Below are 14,312 nucleotides of genomic sequence, written 5' to 3' on the forward strand. Positions count from 1 at the left end.
GTGCTCCATCTGAAGGGATTAATATGTGTGGAAACAGCATAAATAAAGATTTATTTTATTTTTTTTAAATTCAGCTATGGGGAGAGGAGACAGGTAAACTAAATCACGAGCTGAAGGTAGCATAAGTCACAAGTCCCAGAGTTTGTTGATCAGATGATTTCTAGCTGGCTGGATTAAGGATCTTGTTGATTTACTCTGAGGATCCCCTTCCCCCACTACAGCATGGTCTTCATGAGGAACAGAGGACAAAAGCTGGGGCTCTTTTCCCCTGATGTCTGTGTTATTATGTGTCTCCTGCAATGAGCCCGCCCAGGATATTCTATAAACAGCTGCACCAAGAAAATTAGTGAAAAAATTGCTGTTATTAGTTTGATTGACAGTTAATAGATAGCCTAAACAGTGAACACTGGTATGTTCTGTATAATTTAGTCCAATCCTCTCCAGTCTGTAGCTGAAGTGTGCAATTAGGGCAACACTGATGGCTCAGAACAGTCCACATTTTGCACTCTTATTTGAATTCAGTTGGTAAATAATTTCCCTTTACATGTAGCAGTATCTTAAAATACCAGACTTGGAGGAATTAACTTCTGTCTGCAGCATTTAGTGTTAAATGCTGTATCTATTTGATAAATTTTAAATTACATTAATTCCAGACTTGGAAATACTCAGCGTAAAATTTATTTATAACCTGGTTTTGGCAGTGAACCTTCATACCTGGTTTAATTTGCAGGGTAGCTGATGTAATTCCCTATAAAAAGTCTGTAAAGATTATTTTTCACTTGGATGCAAACCAGGGAATGCAGAAACTCCAAAGAAGGAATTTGCACACCTCATTTTCTGAGTGTTGAGTTCTGTGTGTTCCCATGTAGAACAATAACAGGAATATGATGCTGATGGAAAAGTCACAGAAATCAGGAATAAATTTGTGTTTGTGCCTGGTTTCTGAGCACCTCCTGGGGGGGGGAAACTGTGACAGGGATGTTGCACTGAGCTGTGCAGAGCTGAGCCTCCTGTGTTTGTAGGCTCAGTGACCTTTTCCAAACAATCCTTTTCCAAAAAGATCATTCATGGTGAAACTGGCTCATTTTTAAAAACAACTGCTCTGGTTTTGTTTAAACATACCTATTTTTTGTTGGTATGATTGCTTTGACATAGCATTATACATTTCAATCCATTAAATTTTCTTATTTCCCCCTTTCTACTTTAGTTTCTTCCTTGTATTCCAGAATGTGGAATAATACAGTAACATTTGAATTTGCAACACTGCAATTTGAATATGCAGTGTATCTTTTAAGAATATTCAATATTGGCAGTTTTTTTCTACAGCAAATCCTGTTTGTTCTGAGGTGCAGTTGAATTTTGAACATCAGGTGTTCTTTGTCTGTGAGAGAATTAAATATTTCCTTTGCACTTACTCATGGTTTAACAAACTCATTTTTTAAGGATTGGGAAATGAGTTGGAAGTTAAGAATGAGTCATGTAAGAATTGTAGAATTCTGTGTCAAATTGTTTTTATCACAGGTTTCTGAGTAGACTAAAACAGACACTGTGTTGTTTCCATAAAGTTAAAATTCATTGTGTGTTTCATGAAATTACTGAGTTTATTAAGCAGTATCTTCTTCAATTGAGTCAAGACACCTAAAACCCTTAATTCTGCTCTGCAAGAAAAGGAGAAATTACAGAGCTATAAAAGTGCTTTTAAAATTGGCTTTACTTGATTGTGACAAGGAGTCATTGTCTCGTTCTCCTGGAAAGAATTTGGACCTTTTGAATGTATAATTTGAAATTATTCTGAGTTGAGTTTTGGATGTGGATCTCCTGGTACACATTCATGTGTAATGTCTCTGATTTTTGCACAAAATCCCTTATTGCAAAAATTCCTTCTTACACCCTGTTTCCTCTCCTGCATGAGTAGGAAACAACAATTTAAAGCAACAATGAAAAGTCTTAACAACATTTAAAATATTAGATAAAGACTAAAACCAAAAGAATAACTAAATCTTGATGGCAACCCTAAATTTTACGCTATGATGTCCCTGAAATTGTGGGTTAAAGGTGGAAGCCTCACAAATGTCAGCATTTTGTTCTCAAACCTGGTGATCATTAGCAGGTTTTGTGGTCATGTTTAACTGGTTTGTGTTTTCTCCTTCAAGTGAGGAAAAGACTGAGCAGCTGCTTGACTGTAAACAAGAGCTGGAACAGATGGAAGCTGAACTGAAGAGACTTCAGCAAGAGGTGTGGGTTTAATAATTTTATTATTTTAAGGAAAGTTACCTCCACCAGACCAATTCACCGCTCTTTTTTGATATTAAATATGTTTTCATGTTTATTTTTTTTTATTTTGCATTCTGAATCTGACCTTGTAGAATTTATTCCTTTATTTGGTATATTATGATGGAAAAAAATGCCCTGACTTAGGTCAGTATTTCTTCTCTAATTTTTTTGTTTCTTCATTCAAGCAATTTGCCACCAGTGCATCCCCTGAAAGGATCTTCTTAAAATGAAAGCACTCCAATTTTGTCTGATTTTTCTTAATACTTCTTGTGGTGATAATGAGGGGAAAAACCTTAAATACATCATTAATATGCAGTATATGTTGTGGTGTTGTGAGAGTCCCCAGGATGAAGTGAGAGATGAGAATTTGACTTCAAGTTCTCAGAAGGCTGATTTATTATGATGTGAAATGATATGATATGATGATATGATATTATATGATATGAAATTATCTGATTTTATATTATATGAAATTATATTGTATTATATGAAATTATATACTAAAACAATCCTAAAGAAAGAGAAAGGAGACATCAGAAGGCTAAACAAGAGTGAATAATAAAAACCCGTGACTGACCAGAGTCTGACACAGCTGGACTGGGATTGGTCATTAAGTAAAAACAATTCACGTGCTGGGATAAACAGTTCTCCAAATCACATTGCAAAGGAGCAAAACAGGGAGAAACTGAAGCTTCTTGGGAGGAAAAATCCTGGCAAAGGGATTTTTCAGAAAATATAATGGTGACATTATGTATATATATTTATAGTGACTCCTTGAAAAAGCCCAGTGCCATTTCCTTGGAAATACAGTCCCCTACAATCCTGTACAATATACTGGATTTTCCTTTGAATTTCTCAGAATTCCCAATATGCTTGCTGTGTTCCTGTCTCCCTGTGTCCCAGAACATGAACCTGCTGTCGGACGCGCGCTCTGCCCGGGTGTACCGGGACGAGCTGGACGCGCTGCGGGAGAAGGCGATCCGCGTGGACAAGCTGGAGAGCGAAGTCAGCCGCTACAAAGAGAGGCTCCATGACATTGAGTTCTACAAAGCCAGGGTGGAGGTGAGTAAATCCAGGGGGAAATCACCCACAGCCACTGTAGGAGCACCTGGGGGGTAGGACGGACAGGACAGGTGGAGATGAGAGATCTCTGAAGCCAGGTCATGGAACTTGGGGTTATTGCAAAGGGCCTGGGGACAGGGGCCTTTTGGAACTTGGGGTTTATTAAAGCAAGGGGCCTGCTGGGAGCTGCCAGCCACAGCTCAGAGCAGGCCCAAGAGAAGAGAGGGGTAGAGAGGATGAGAGGGTAAGAGGGTAAGGAAGTAAAAAAGGTAAGAGCATAAAAGGGTAAGAGCACGAGGTTCCCGTTACAATACAATAAATCTTCTGTGTTGAATATTCTAATTCTCACTAACCAATGTAGTGCAATATACAAATCCTATAGCATTTACATACAGCCTGTAAGAATCACTACTTTACCATACTGTGTAACATTTTAAACCCTAAAAACTGCTCTTTGGGCCTCTTCTGCCGAGCTAGTGGGGACTGCTCTGCCCCTTGGAGCTGTCTGCAGGCAGAGGGTGTTGTTCCATCAAGAGGGGATCACCTTCAGCCAGCCACACCATTGTTTTCCAGTTGTTCAGTAACTAAGGGATCTCAAAGCTTGCTTTCATTTCAATCTCACTTACAGTTTCTATATTCTCAAAATCTTTTGCCAGACAATCATATTTATAAGGCTTTCCTGTTTCATCTTTCCCAACAAGCCACCATTCTTTAATGTGGCCTCTGCTGGGTTTTGGGGTATCCCTGGTGGGCTGTGATGGGTCTGGATAGCACAGTCCTGCTCAGCACAGCCTGTCCGAGCTCCCAGGCATTCCCATGTCAGAATTCAGGACATCCCTCTGGCTGTCCTGGATTGCCAGGACCCCTGCCAGGGGGCTCAGAGACCTTGGCACAGAGCCCAAGATGCCTGTGATTTTGATTATGACCCATAGAGCAAATTACCAACCTTATATGAAGATCTGCAAGCCACAAAAGTATAAGTAGAATAATAATCAGTTTGTCACAAAGTAGAAAAATAGATTTTTTGGGGTTTTTAGAATAGGGGTTCAAGAGGCAAGATGGAGGGATCTGGGCATGTCCAGCCTTTCTCCTTCTTCTTCTTCTTGGCCTCCATCTTCTGCTGTGATGTTGGCACTTTTGGATTGGTCTAGAGCAGAAGCTCACTGTCTAACATAGGTGATAGGTATTGGGAAGTTATGGTAAATACTGTACATGCAGTTTTTAGTATAAAGACACAACACTGCCCCAGGGGCAGCCAGAGTGCCTCTGTCTGTCCTGCTGAGCAGATCTTGGTAGGCCAGGAGAAAGAATTTTATAGTTAAGAAACAAAAAACAACCTTGAGACCGAGAAATGGAGAATTCTGACTTCTTCTTCAACCACCAGGCTGGGAAAAGAGACTTTCTGACACATCTTGGGGTCACTCTGAGCAGCTAAAGCCCCCAGACCCCCAGCCACAGGCCACCCTAGCAAGCTCAGGTGATATCAGCTCTGGTAATTATCAGATTATCATTTTGTGATTGCAGCTCTTTGCTTGCTGGGTGCCTTAGCAGACACAGGGAGAGAGGAGAAGGCTGTGGGCGGTTCCACAGGGGTGTTTTTATTGAATTTTCTGCCAAAGTTCTCCTGGACAGCTCTTCTGCTGAGCTGGGCACAAGTAGGGGTTTTTATAGGGTACAGAGGTTTTAGGAATTGTCCAATAGTAAGGGTTAAAAGAAGGTGACCTGTAGTCTTACAGAGAGATAGGCCCTTTCTGAAGGTGGAAAAAGGGGCTTCTAAGGTCCAGTCATTGTGACTGGGCATTTCCTGTCCTAGGCTGCTGAATATGGGGCATTGCAGCTCCTGGGCCTGCTACAGTTCTTCTCCTGGCTGGGGCTTTTCCCAAGTATATTTGGAAATTGAAGCATTGGGATGGCAGTCAGGCTTTCGTGACAAATTCCATTTTTTTGGGAATTGTTTCCCTGTCTAATGGCATGGAAGTCAGCAGTGTTCACCAGAGCTCTAAGCTAGCAAGGCCAGTGGAAGCCTCTGTGAAGGATGGATTGAGAAACCCACAGAGGAATTAATTCAAAAAATACTATAAATTTAATCATGCCTTTCTCCTCCTGTAGGTCTCCTCAGGGAAAGCAGTTTTCTAAGTCAAGTGCTGAGGAAAGGAGGGCTGTTCCCATAAATGGGTACAGGACAATGGCACCAAATACACTAAAAAAAGATGTACCAACACCAGGCAAGGGGAACTTAGAGTTCTGGCATGAGTTAGTAATTTAGGAGGCAAATCAACATGCAGGAATTTATCAGGCCATCATTCTGTCTGTAAATGACAAATTTGATGGGCAAGTGCCATATGGTATAAAAATCAGTAAAGAAAAACAGATTAGTGTACAGGATTTGACAACAGTGGAAGTTTGATTTTCATAGAATGTTTAAACTAACAAACCCCCTAAAAATCGTTTATGTGTTTTCATAGCTTGTAAACTATTGGATATTTCAAGCATTCTTCAGTACAGATAAATATTAATTAGTTGGGTTTGTTTCCTAATAATTATGAGTTAACTTATTATTTGTGTGGGGAGGAGTATGAAGGATATTTATGTGATCCTTGTTCAGATTTGTACAGCTGACTGTGTGCTGAAGTTTGAAAAGTTTTGTCTTTGTATCATGAGGAAAATTGCCAGTTATGTATTTTACACATTACTTTCATCAGATGCTATTAAAAAAAAATCCTCTATGTACCAAAATTAAAGCTGCTCAGGCCCTTTGAGAGTGGCTGGTTGTATTTTAAGATTGTGGGTGCATTTTCAGCATCATGGCCTGACTTTGGGCCCAGTGGCCTATAAACCTAATTTTGGTCTGTACAGGCAGTACATCTTTCCAGATCACAGCCCAAATCACAGAGATTCTGATGGTTTGATTATAATCAACAACACTTTATTTGTTTGTAACGGCTTAGGGAGTATTTCATTTATGTCAAATTTTATTTGCACAGAAATTCATAGGTTGCATTTATATGGAATTGCTGTAAATGTGCTTTTTATAAAAAGTCTGTTTCAGCTCCCAGTTTTAGTTTGGGTATCAAAGTTTGCATGAGCAGGAGAATGCTTCTGGTTTGGGATTTATTTGTTGTTGTTGTTCCATTTTTGCAGGAGTTAAAGGAAGACAATCAAGTGTTGCTAGAAACCAAGACCATGTTGGAAGATCAGTTAGAGGGGACCCGAGCTCGTTCAGATAAACTGCACGAGTTAGAAAAGGAGAATTTACAGCTGAAAGCTAAATTGCATGACATGGAGATGGTGAGTGGCAAGGGAGGGTGGCAAAGGCAACTGATACACACTGAATTGCATTTCCATTTTTAATAAAAGCCTTCAAAATAGCAGGGAAGAGAAGGAATGTGATGATAAATGCAGAGATTCAAGAGCAATAGGTTTGATTTTTTTAATGTGAATAATTTGTCACTTAAATATTGTGTTTACCCCATGCACTTTGCTTCCTAATATTCAAATAAAAGAGAGAAGTAAACTTTGGAAGAGTAGGGAGTGATTGCTGTAGGTTATGAGGAGAAAAGATTCTTTGTAATCTTCTTTTTATTGTCCCCTTCAAAGTTCTCCCAACTTTTCCCAGTTCTTTCCCATCTCAGTGTCTAGGCAGACCAGAAAAAACACTTTGCCCTTCCCTGTGACAACATAATAAAGATAATATAATATAGACATCAACAGAACATAGATAATAAAATACTTTGCAGGTATTGGGACTTTTCTTTTAACCTTTGAAATAATTTTCAAGGAGCGTGATATGGACAGAAAGAAGATTGAGGAGCTCATGGAGGAAAACATGACCCTAGAAATGGCTCAGAAACAAAGTATGGATGAGTCTTTGCATCTTGGCTGGGAGCTGGAGCAGATAAACAGGACTACTGAACTTTCTGAAGGTGAACATGAGTTATTGAACTTGAAATCTCAGAGGCTGGGTAGCATTAGGAAATGAAATGTATTTCTGAAGTACAGAGCACGTTGTCCTCTGGAGAAATGCTGATTCCCATGTATCCATTGAGGTGCAGCCTACATGAGAAGTCTGTCCTTGTTGTCCTTGCTCTGTTAAATAGTTGTGTAAACCCCATAAATACCTGGAAATTGCATTATTTGTCATTCACAATTCTGTACTCTGCAGCACAGATCATGAGTCTTCTTGCTTTGCTGTTCTCAAAGTTAAGGAGAAGAGCTGTGGTAAAAAATTTGATTGTTCTGTACAACATGCTTGGATACAAACTGGATTCTGTGCAGAGCACTTGTGGAATTTGGAGGCACATCCTGAGTTGTGGGAAACAAATCTGTGCTGTGATTAGGAAGATAGAACATATTTTAATTTCTAATATTTCTAATCCTAATCAGCTCTGGTCACCAAGAGGGCATTGGAAGGACCTTCAAAGGCTGTTAAATCCTCTAAAAATGCAGAATCTGAACAATTCTGGCTAATAAGTCACCTTTTATTTGAATAATGGTGTTTTTCTCCTGCAGTGCCACAGAAATCACTGGGCCATGAGGTGAATGAGCTGACATCCAGCAGGTTACTGAAGCTGGAAATGGAAAACCAAAGTTTGCTGAAGACTGTGGAAGAGCTGCAAAGTGCAGTGGGCTCTGTGGAAGGCAGCAGTTCAAGGATTCTGAAAATGGAAAAAGAAAACCAAAGACTTAGCAAGAAGGTAGAGGTCAGGGTGTGCTTGGATGGTGTGAGAGCTGCCTCGTGTTCTCTGCTATTTTCTTCCTAAAGGGTGATTTTATCAATTGCTGTTATTTTGGGAAGGCATTACAAGGGTCTGTGTGGAGTTACAGTATTTGTAAGTTTATGGTAAAAAGTAAAACCACCTCCAAGAGGTTTTTCGCTTTTTTATTATGTGAGAGTGTGACCAGTTTATTCAGAAAGGTCTTAAACCAGTGAGGGAAAAAATAATAATATATTGGGGGTATGATGAGTAATGGAAGTGGTTTAGAATAGTGGAGAGCATTAATTTTGGTAATTATGAAGCAGAAGAAAGTGTGTGTGCAGAGGTGGAGAGTGAGTGATGAGCCTGAGCTGAAAACTTGGTCCTGTGTCCTCATTTTAGCTAAAGGAGGGAGAAGGTGGGTCAGGGAGTTGATAAACAGCTCATGAGGGGAGTTTGTCAGGTTTAACTGTGCTCAGCTACAGGACTTTGCTCCTCAAATAATGTGTATCAAATAGGATCATTTAGTCAGTGGTATTTATAGAGAATAAAAATTAGGGAAAAAAAAAAGCTGGGGCTAATTACAGTGGAGTGAAAATGTCTAAAATTCCTGAAATAGCTTTGACTTCAGCAGCTATTTCAGGTGAAAGACTATTCTTAGAGTGGCTAAGAGATAATTTAAAAAAGAAAATTAATGAAATCCCTACTGCATTCCATGCTTCCATAATTTTCTGATTCCTAAGAAGCTGCTGTTTTTTGGAGCAGCCTCTGTGCTGTGCCCAAAAGAAATCTAGGAGGTACAAAAGAAAGGAATAGAAACACACAAATATCATTCAGGTCAACTTAAATGTGGCAGAGAAATCATGCTTGGGTATTTTAAATTTTAAATAGCTTTGCTCTCTGCAAGTTGGAAACACTTGACAAAACAAACTCATGTATTTAATTCCCAAGGAATCATCTTAATTATCTCTTGAAATAGTTAAGTAAGATCAAACAACATTGAACCTTCCTAAGTCAAAAGGGTCTTGGAGGAGCAGTATAAATCTCACTGAAATGGAATTTTAAGAGAAAAAAAAATGCTTGAGGAAATATCCAGAGCCTGAGAAAATCTGACCCTTTTTGGTTTTTTTTTTACACTAAAGTACTTTATAGATACAGTGTTCTGAGCCAGGGAGAAAATTCTGGCAGGAGTAAATGTATTCCCAGAAGAAATTAATGTTTCAATTAAAGATTAGAAAATTCTGTTTAATTCTTTCCCTTAAGCTTCTTGATTCATTTCTATAAGGGTGCCTTCAACCCAGCTAAGACTGTCATTTTTAAGTACATTTTAAAACTTTTGTTTCTCTTCCCAGCTTGAAGAGCTGGAGAATGAAATTAGCCAAGAGAAACAAAGTCTTCAGAACAGTCAAAATCAGAGTAAAGATTTGCTGAAAGAAAAAGCCCAGCTTGAAAAGACACTTGAAGCACTTCGAGAGAACTCCGAGCGACAAGTGAGTAGCACAACCAAAAGTTTTCCTGCTGCTTTGTGCTCTGCTGCTCTACTTTTAGAGGATTTTACAGACATAAAGGGATTGTAAATGCAGTGGATTTGCCAAAAGGAGGTTCCTGTAGGAAAACAGCTTTGCTGGGAGCTGCAGGCAGTGAGAGACATGACTCATTTCTGGCTGGGGCTTTCCTGGTGGGTTCAGGGCTTGGTGGAGTTTTTAACACTCCTACGGCTTCTTGGAGCTGGTTGGAGGGTGTAGCTCAGCCAGGAGAGAAAATTGGGAACTGTGGAGGGAGGCCAGACACCTCCCAGAGGAGGAGAGCAGGTCCCAGGAGTTGGAGTATTGATGGGAATTCCAGCAGCCCCAGGTCCAGCTCCACCATTGTGCCCTGCCCTGGGAGGGGTTGTTGCTGTGAGCGCCTGGATTGATTTGTGGCTGCCAAAAACTGGCATCTGAATCTCTGTAAAAGATGTACCTGATGGACACTGGCACCTCCTGAGGTGTCTGCAGAGCAGCCACCAGGAAAAAGAGTTCTGGAATTCCCAGATTTAGGAATTGAGTCCTTCACAATTAGAACTGTGTGATGGTGTTCACAGGGGTCTTAGGATGAGGGAAGAGATGAGAATGTTGACTCCATGTTTCAGAAGGCTTGATCTATTATTTTATGATATATATTATATTAAAACTATACTAAAAGAATAGAAGAAAGGATTTCATCAGAAGGCTGGCTAAGAATTGGAATGATAAAGGCTTGTGACTGAGACAGTCTGAGACAGCTGGACTGTGATTGGCCATTAATTAGAAACAACCACATGAGACCAATCACCAATCCACCTGTTGCATTCCACAGCAGCAGATAACCATTGTTTACATTTTGTTCCTGAACCTTCTCAGCTTCTCAGGAGCAAAAATCCTAAAGAAAAGATTTTTCAAAAAATATCATAACTACAGAACTGCTCTTAGCTTTTATAAATTCTTTTTATGCCTCCTGATGACATGGCCATTTAGTTTAATTTAAAGTACAGTATTTTGAAATGCAGAATATTATCTTTCCAAAAATTCTGAATGTTTTTAAAGGCCATTAATCAGTAAGTGGAATTCCAAAAACTGGCATCTAAATCTTTGTAAAAGCTGTACCTGTGCCTGATGGACACTGGCACCTTCTGAGGTGTTTGCAGAGCAGCCACCAGGAAAAAGAGTTCTGGAATTCCCAGATTTAGGAATTGAGTCCTTCACAATTAGAACTGCCAGGAGCATTTATAAATTCTGTTTATACCTCCTGACATGGCCATTTAGTTTAATTTAAAGTACAGTATTTTGAAATGCAGAATATTGTATTTCCAAAAATGCTGAATATTTCTAAAAGCCATTAATCAGTAAATGGAATTCCAGAAGGAAGAAAAGAGGGAGGGGAAAAAAAAAAGCTTGGCATGGAAGGTTTGCTTTCATTTAAAGATACATATCTTGTTTTAGGACTGATATTTCAATGGGACTATTTCTGCTTAAAAATAATTTACTTAGGGGCTGATGGGTCAACAGAATCTTCCATATCTCTTCCAAAATCCTGTACTGACACTTACTGGAGTTGACTGTAGGAGTCATTTGGATGAGATCAAATTCATTTAATCTCATCCAAAATCCTGGAGGCATTCGTCAGGATTTTTTGTGGAATTGGGATTATAGAAGCAGAATTCATGGACATTATTCAGTGCCATGGCAGGTGCACCAGAGCTGTGTTTTTAGGCACCTGTTAAGGAGTTTCTGGTGAATATTCCAGAGCAGTTTGTCATTGCTGGGAGCAGAGAATCTGTAATTAATAGTTGCATTCAGATTTCACTGTGGAAGAACAGCCTGTAATTTTCTCAGTCTGTTTTTCATTGCAAGCAGCATTTTTGCTTTTCTCCCAAACAATTTATTGTTGAAACATCCCTTACACTGGGTTATTAGTGTACATTTCAATATTGATCCAAACAGTTTTGCTGGATTTTGCTGTCTGGTGTTACATGCCCAAATAATTCCAAATTATTTGAAGCAACCTAAAAAGTCAAGAAAAACTAAAAATTAAGGTGTAGGTTCTGCCTTTAATCCTTGAGGTAGATCTGGTAAAATGTTTCTTAAGAAAATAATTCCAATATGATTTACTTTCTCTGAAGCTGGTTTGGAGCAGAATATCCAAAGGTTCTTTTTAACTCAGAAATCAGTGCAATAACTTTGTGTTTCTTCTCAAATTGTTGTTGAATGTGATCAGGATTCCCTCATCTCCCTCCCATCACCTCTACTTTTTCCAAGTGAAATAAAGAGAATTTTGTGGCTCCCACACCTCCCTCCATCTCAGGTTTGGCTCAGAACTTGCTGCAGTCCTGTTCTTTGTGGACACACAGCTCTGCAAATCACAGAGTGTGAGAAAAAACAATCTCAACGTGGGTAAACACAAATAAAAGTTAAATTTGCTGGGAAGTAGGTAAAGCTTTCTTTTGATTTGTGCTTTATTAGTTTTGGGTTTACATTTATCTATTAAAATTCAAGAGGAAGAGATTTGAAGATTTACTTTGTTGTCAAACTTGAAATAATGTTTGTGATTCTTCACATAAAAATTAGCAGAGTAAGAGATTTTCTTTAACTTAAAATAAAAGTTGAATATGATATGATGAGTATTTATTAGCTTACATATGAAAGCAATTCCTTGTTGGCACGTTGTTTATCACTTTACCATTTTTCTACCCAAATTAGATTAAACTCTTAGAACAAGAAAACGAACACTTGAATCAAACCGTGGCTTCTCTAAGGCAGCGCTCACAAATCAGTGCTGAGGCAAGAATGAAAGAAATTGAGAAGGAAAATAAAATCCTCCATGAGTCTATCAAAGAAACCAGCAGTAAGTTAAATAAAATAGAATTTGAAAAAAAGCAGGTCAGGAAAGAACTGGAACACTACAAAGAGAAAGGGGAGAGGGCAGAAGAATTAGAGAACGAGCTGCATCGTCTGGAGAAGGAAAATGAGTTATTACAGAAGAAAATCACCAACCTAAAAATCACTTGTGAGAAGATTGAGGCCTTAGAACAAGAGAACTCTGACCTGGAGACAGAGAACAGAAAGCTGAAAAAAACCTTGGATAGCCTGAAAAACCTCACTTTTCAATTGGAATCCTTAGAAAAGGAGAATTCCCAACTGGACGAAGAAAATTTAGAGTTACGGAGGACAATCGAATCCTTGAAGTGTACAAGCATTAAAGTGGCACAGTTACAGTTAGAAAATAAGGAACTGGAGAGTGAAAAGGAGCAGCTCAAAAAAAGCCTTGAACTGATGAAAGCCTCTTTTAAAAAGACTGAACGCTTGGAAGTCAGTTACCAAGGCCTGGACACAGAAAACCAAAGGCTACAGAAAGCCCTGGAAAACAGCAATAAGAAAATTCAGCAATTAGAGAGCGAATTACAAGATTTAGAGACTGAAAATCAAACCCTGCAAAAGAACTTGGAAGAGTTAAAAATCTCCAGTAAGCGCCTGGAGCAGTTGGAAAAGGAGAATAAGTTGTTAGAACAGGAGACTTCTCAACTGGAAAAGGATAAGAAGCAGCTGGAAAAGGAGAATAAAAGGCTTCGACAGCAAGCAGAAATTAAAGATAGTACCTTAGAAGAAAATAATGTCAAAATCAGTAATCTGGAAAGGGAAAATAAATCTCTGTTTAAAGAAATAGTTGTGTATAAAGAGTCTTGTCTGCGCCTGAAAGAGCTGGAAAAGGAAAATAAAGAACTGGTGAAAAGAGCTACCATTGATAAGAAAACCCTGGTCACTTTGAGAGAGGTAAACAGAGGAGTTTCCATTCCCATCCTAATCTGTGTATAATGTACAGAAATTACATCTGGGTTCCTGATTTGGGGTCTTTTTCTGCATTAATCCATGTACTTTTAACACCTTTATGCATTAGATAATCAAAATTTCTGTAATCATAGTCATGGAAAGGAAGAATATCATATTGCTGGGATGTTTCCCCTTCACTGGCATGTTCCAGACCAAATTTACAGAAAAATTCTGAAGGAAATCTTAAAGGGAAAGGAAGAGAGCACAGGGAAATCATATTCTAGTTGCAGTGTAATGTCTGATACAGCTGAAAGCTGGCAGCTGCAAGGAGACTTCAAGCTGAATTATTCCAGTCATGTAGGGATAAAACACCCTTGTCTCAGCACTCCTAGAACTTAGACTATGTTATTTTATTTTCCTGAAATTTTTATTATTTCTTTTATTTTTATTTTTTTATTTGGCTATAAATACTGACTGTAGTTTTTTCTGTGCAAGGACTTGGTGAATGAGAAATTGAAGACTCAACAGATGAACAATGATCTGGAAAAACTGGCCCACGAGCTTGAGAAAATTGGCTTGAACAAGGAGCGTCTCCTGCACGATGAGCAGAGCAGTGATGACAGGTGAGAATGACAAAAAGGACAAATTAACATCTTTTTTATTCTTAAAGTGATTTTGCAGACGGGTTCTGTGCATACTCTTAGATTTTTAAGGCACACTCATAGACCCAAAAAGGAACTCGATATTTTTGGAAATTAATTAGTTGGTGTGCTTTCACATTCAGCTGACTGTGACAGTGAGTTGCCACTTTTTGTTGCTAAGAGACTCATTGAAGTATGTCAGGAGATACAGTTAATTATAATTAAAATGTTTTATGCTCTAGTCAGCAGCAGCAACAGCAGCAGTAAAAGATAATTAGCTCAAAGTAGGTTTTTTTCCCTTTTTGTCTGCCTGTCTGACACAAATGGTTTTTTGTAACATAGTGATTACCTTAAAC

The 14,312-nt window shown here is 38.8% G+C and overlaps 1 protein-coding gene across 9 annotated transcripts in view; it reads left to right on the plus strand.

Moving 5' to 3' along the window:
- CCDC88A (coiled-coil domain containing 88A) overlaps nt 1–14,312 on the plus strand; it is a 67,999-nt gene that overhangs the window by 27,035 nt on the left and 26,652 nt on the right. For all 9 annotated transcript variants that reach the window (XM_031058339.1, XM_031058341.1, XM_031058340.1 and 6 more), the window contains exons 9-16: nt 2,154–2,235; nt 3,178–3,336; nt 6,478–6,624; nt 7,115–7,259; nt 7,846–8,030; nt 9,383–9,520; nt 12,248–13,318; nt 13,811–13,938. In XM_031058339.1, coding sequence (XP_030914199.1) covers nt 2,154–2,235; nt 3,178–3,336; nt 6,478–6,624; nt 7,115–7,259; nt 7,846–8,030; nt 9,383–9,520; nt 12,248–13,318; nt 13,811–13,938 — 2,055 coding nt within the window. The remainder of the gene's footprint in view (nt 1–2,153; nt 2,236–3,177; nt 3,337–6,477; nt 6,625–7,114; nt 7,260–7,845; nt 8,031–9,382; nt 9,521–12,247; nt 13,319–13,810; nt 13,939–14,312) is intronic.

Source organism: Geospiza fortis, unplaced genomic scaffold (genome assembly GCF_000277835.1).
Source record: "Geospiza fortis unplaced genomic scaffold, GeoFor_1.0 scaffold275, whole genome shotgun sequence".
Lineage (NCBI taxonomy): Eukaryota > Metazoa > Chordata > Aves > Passeriformes > Thraupidae > Geospiza > Geospiza fortis.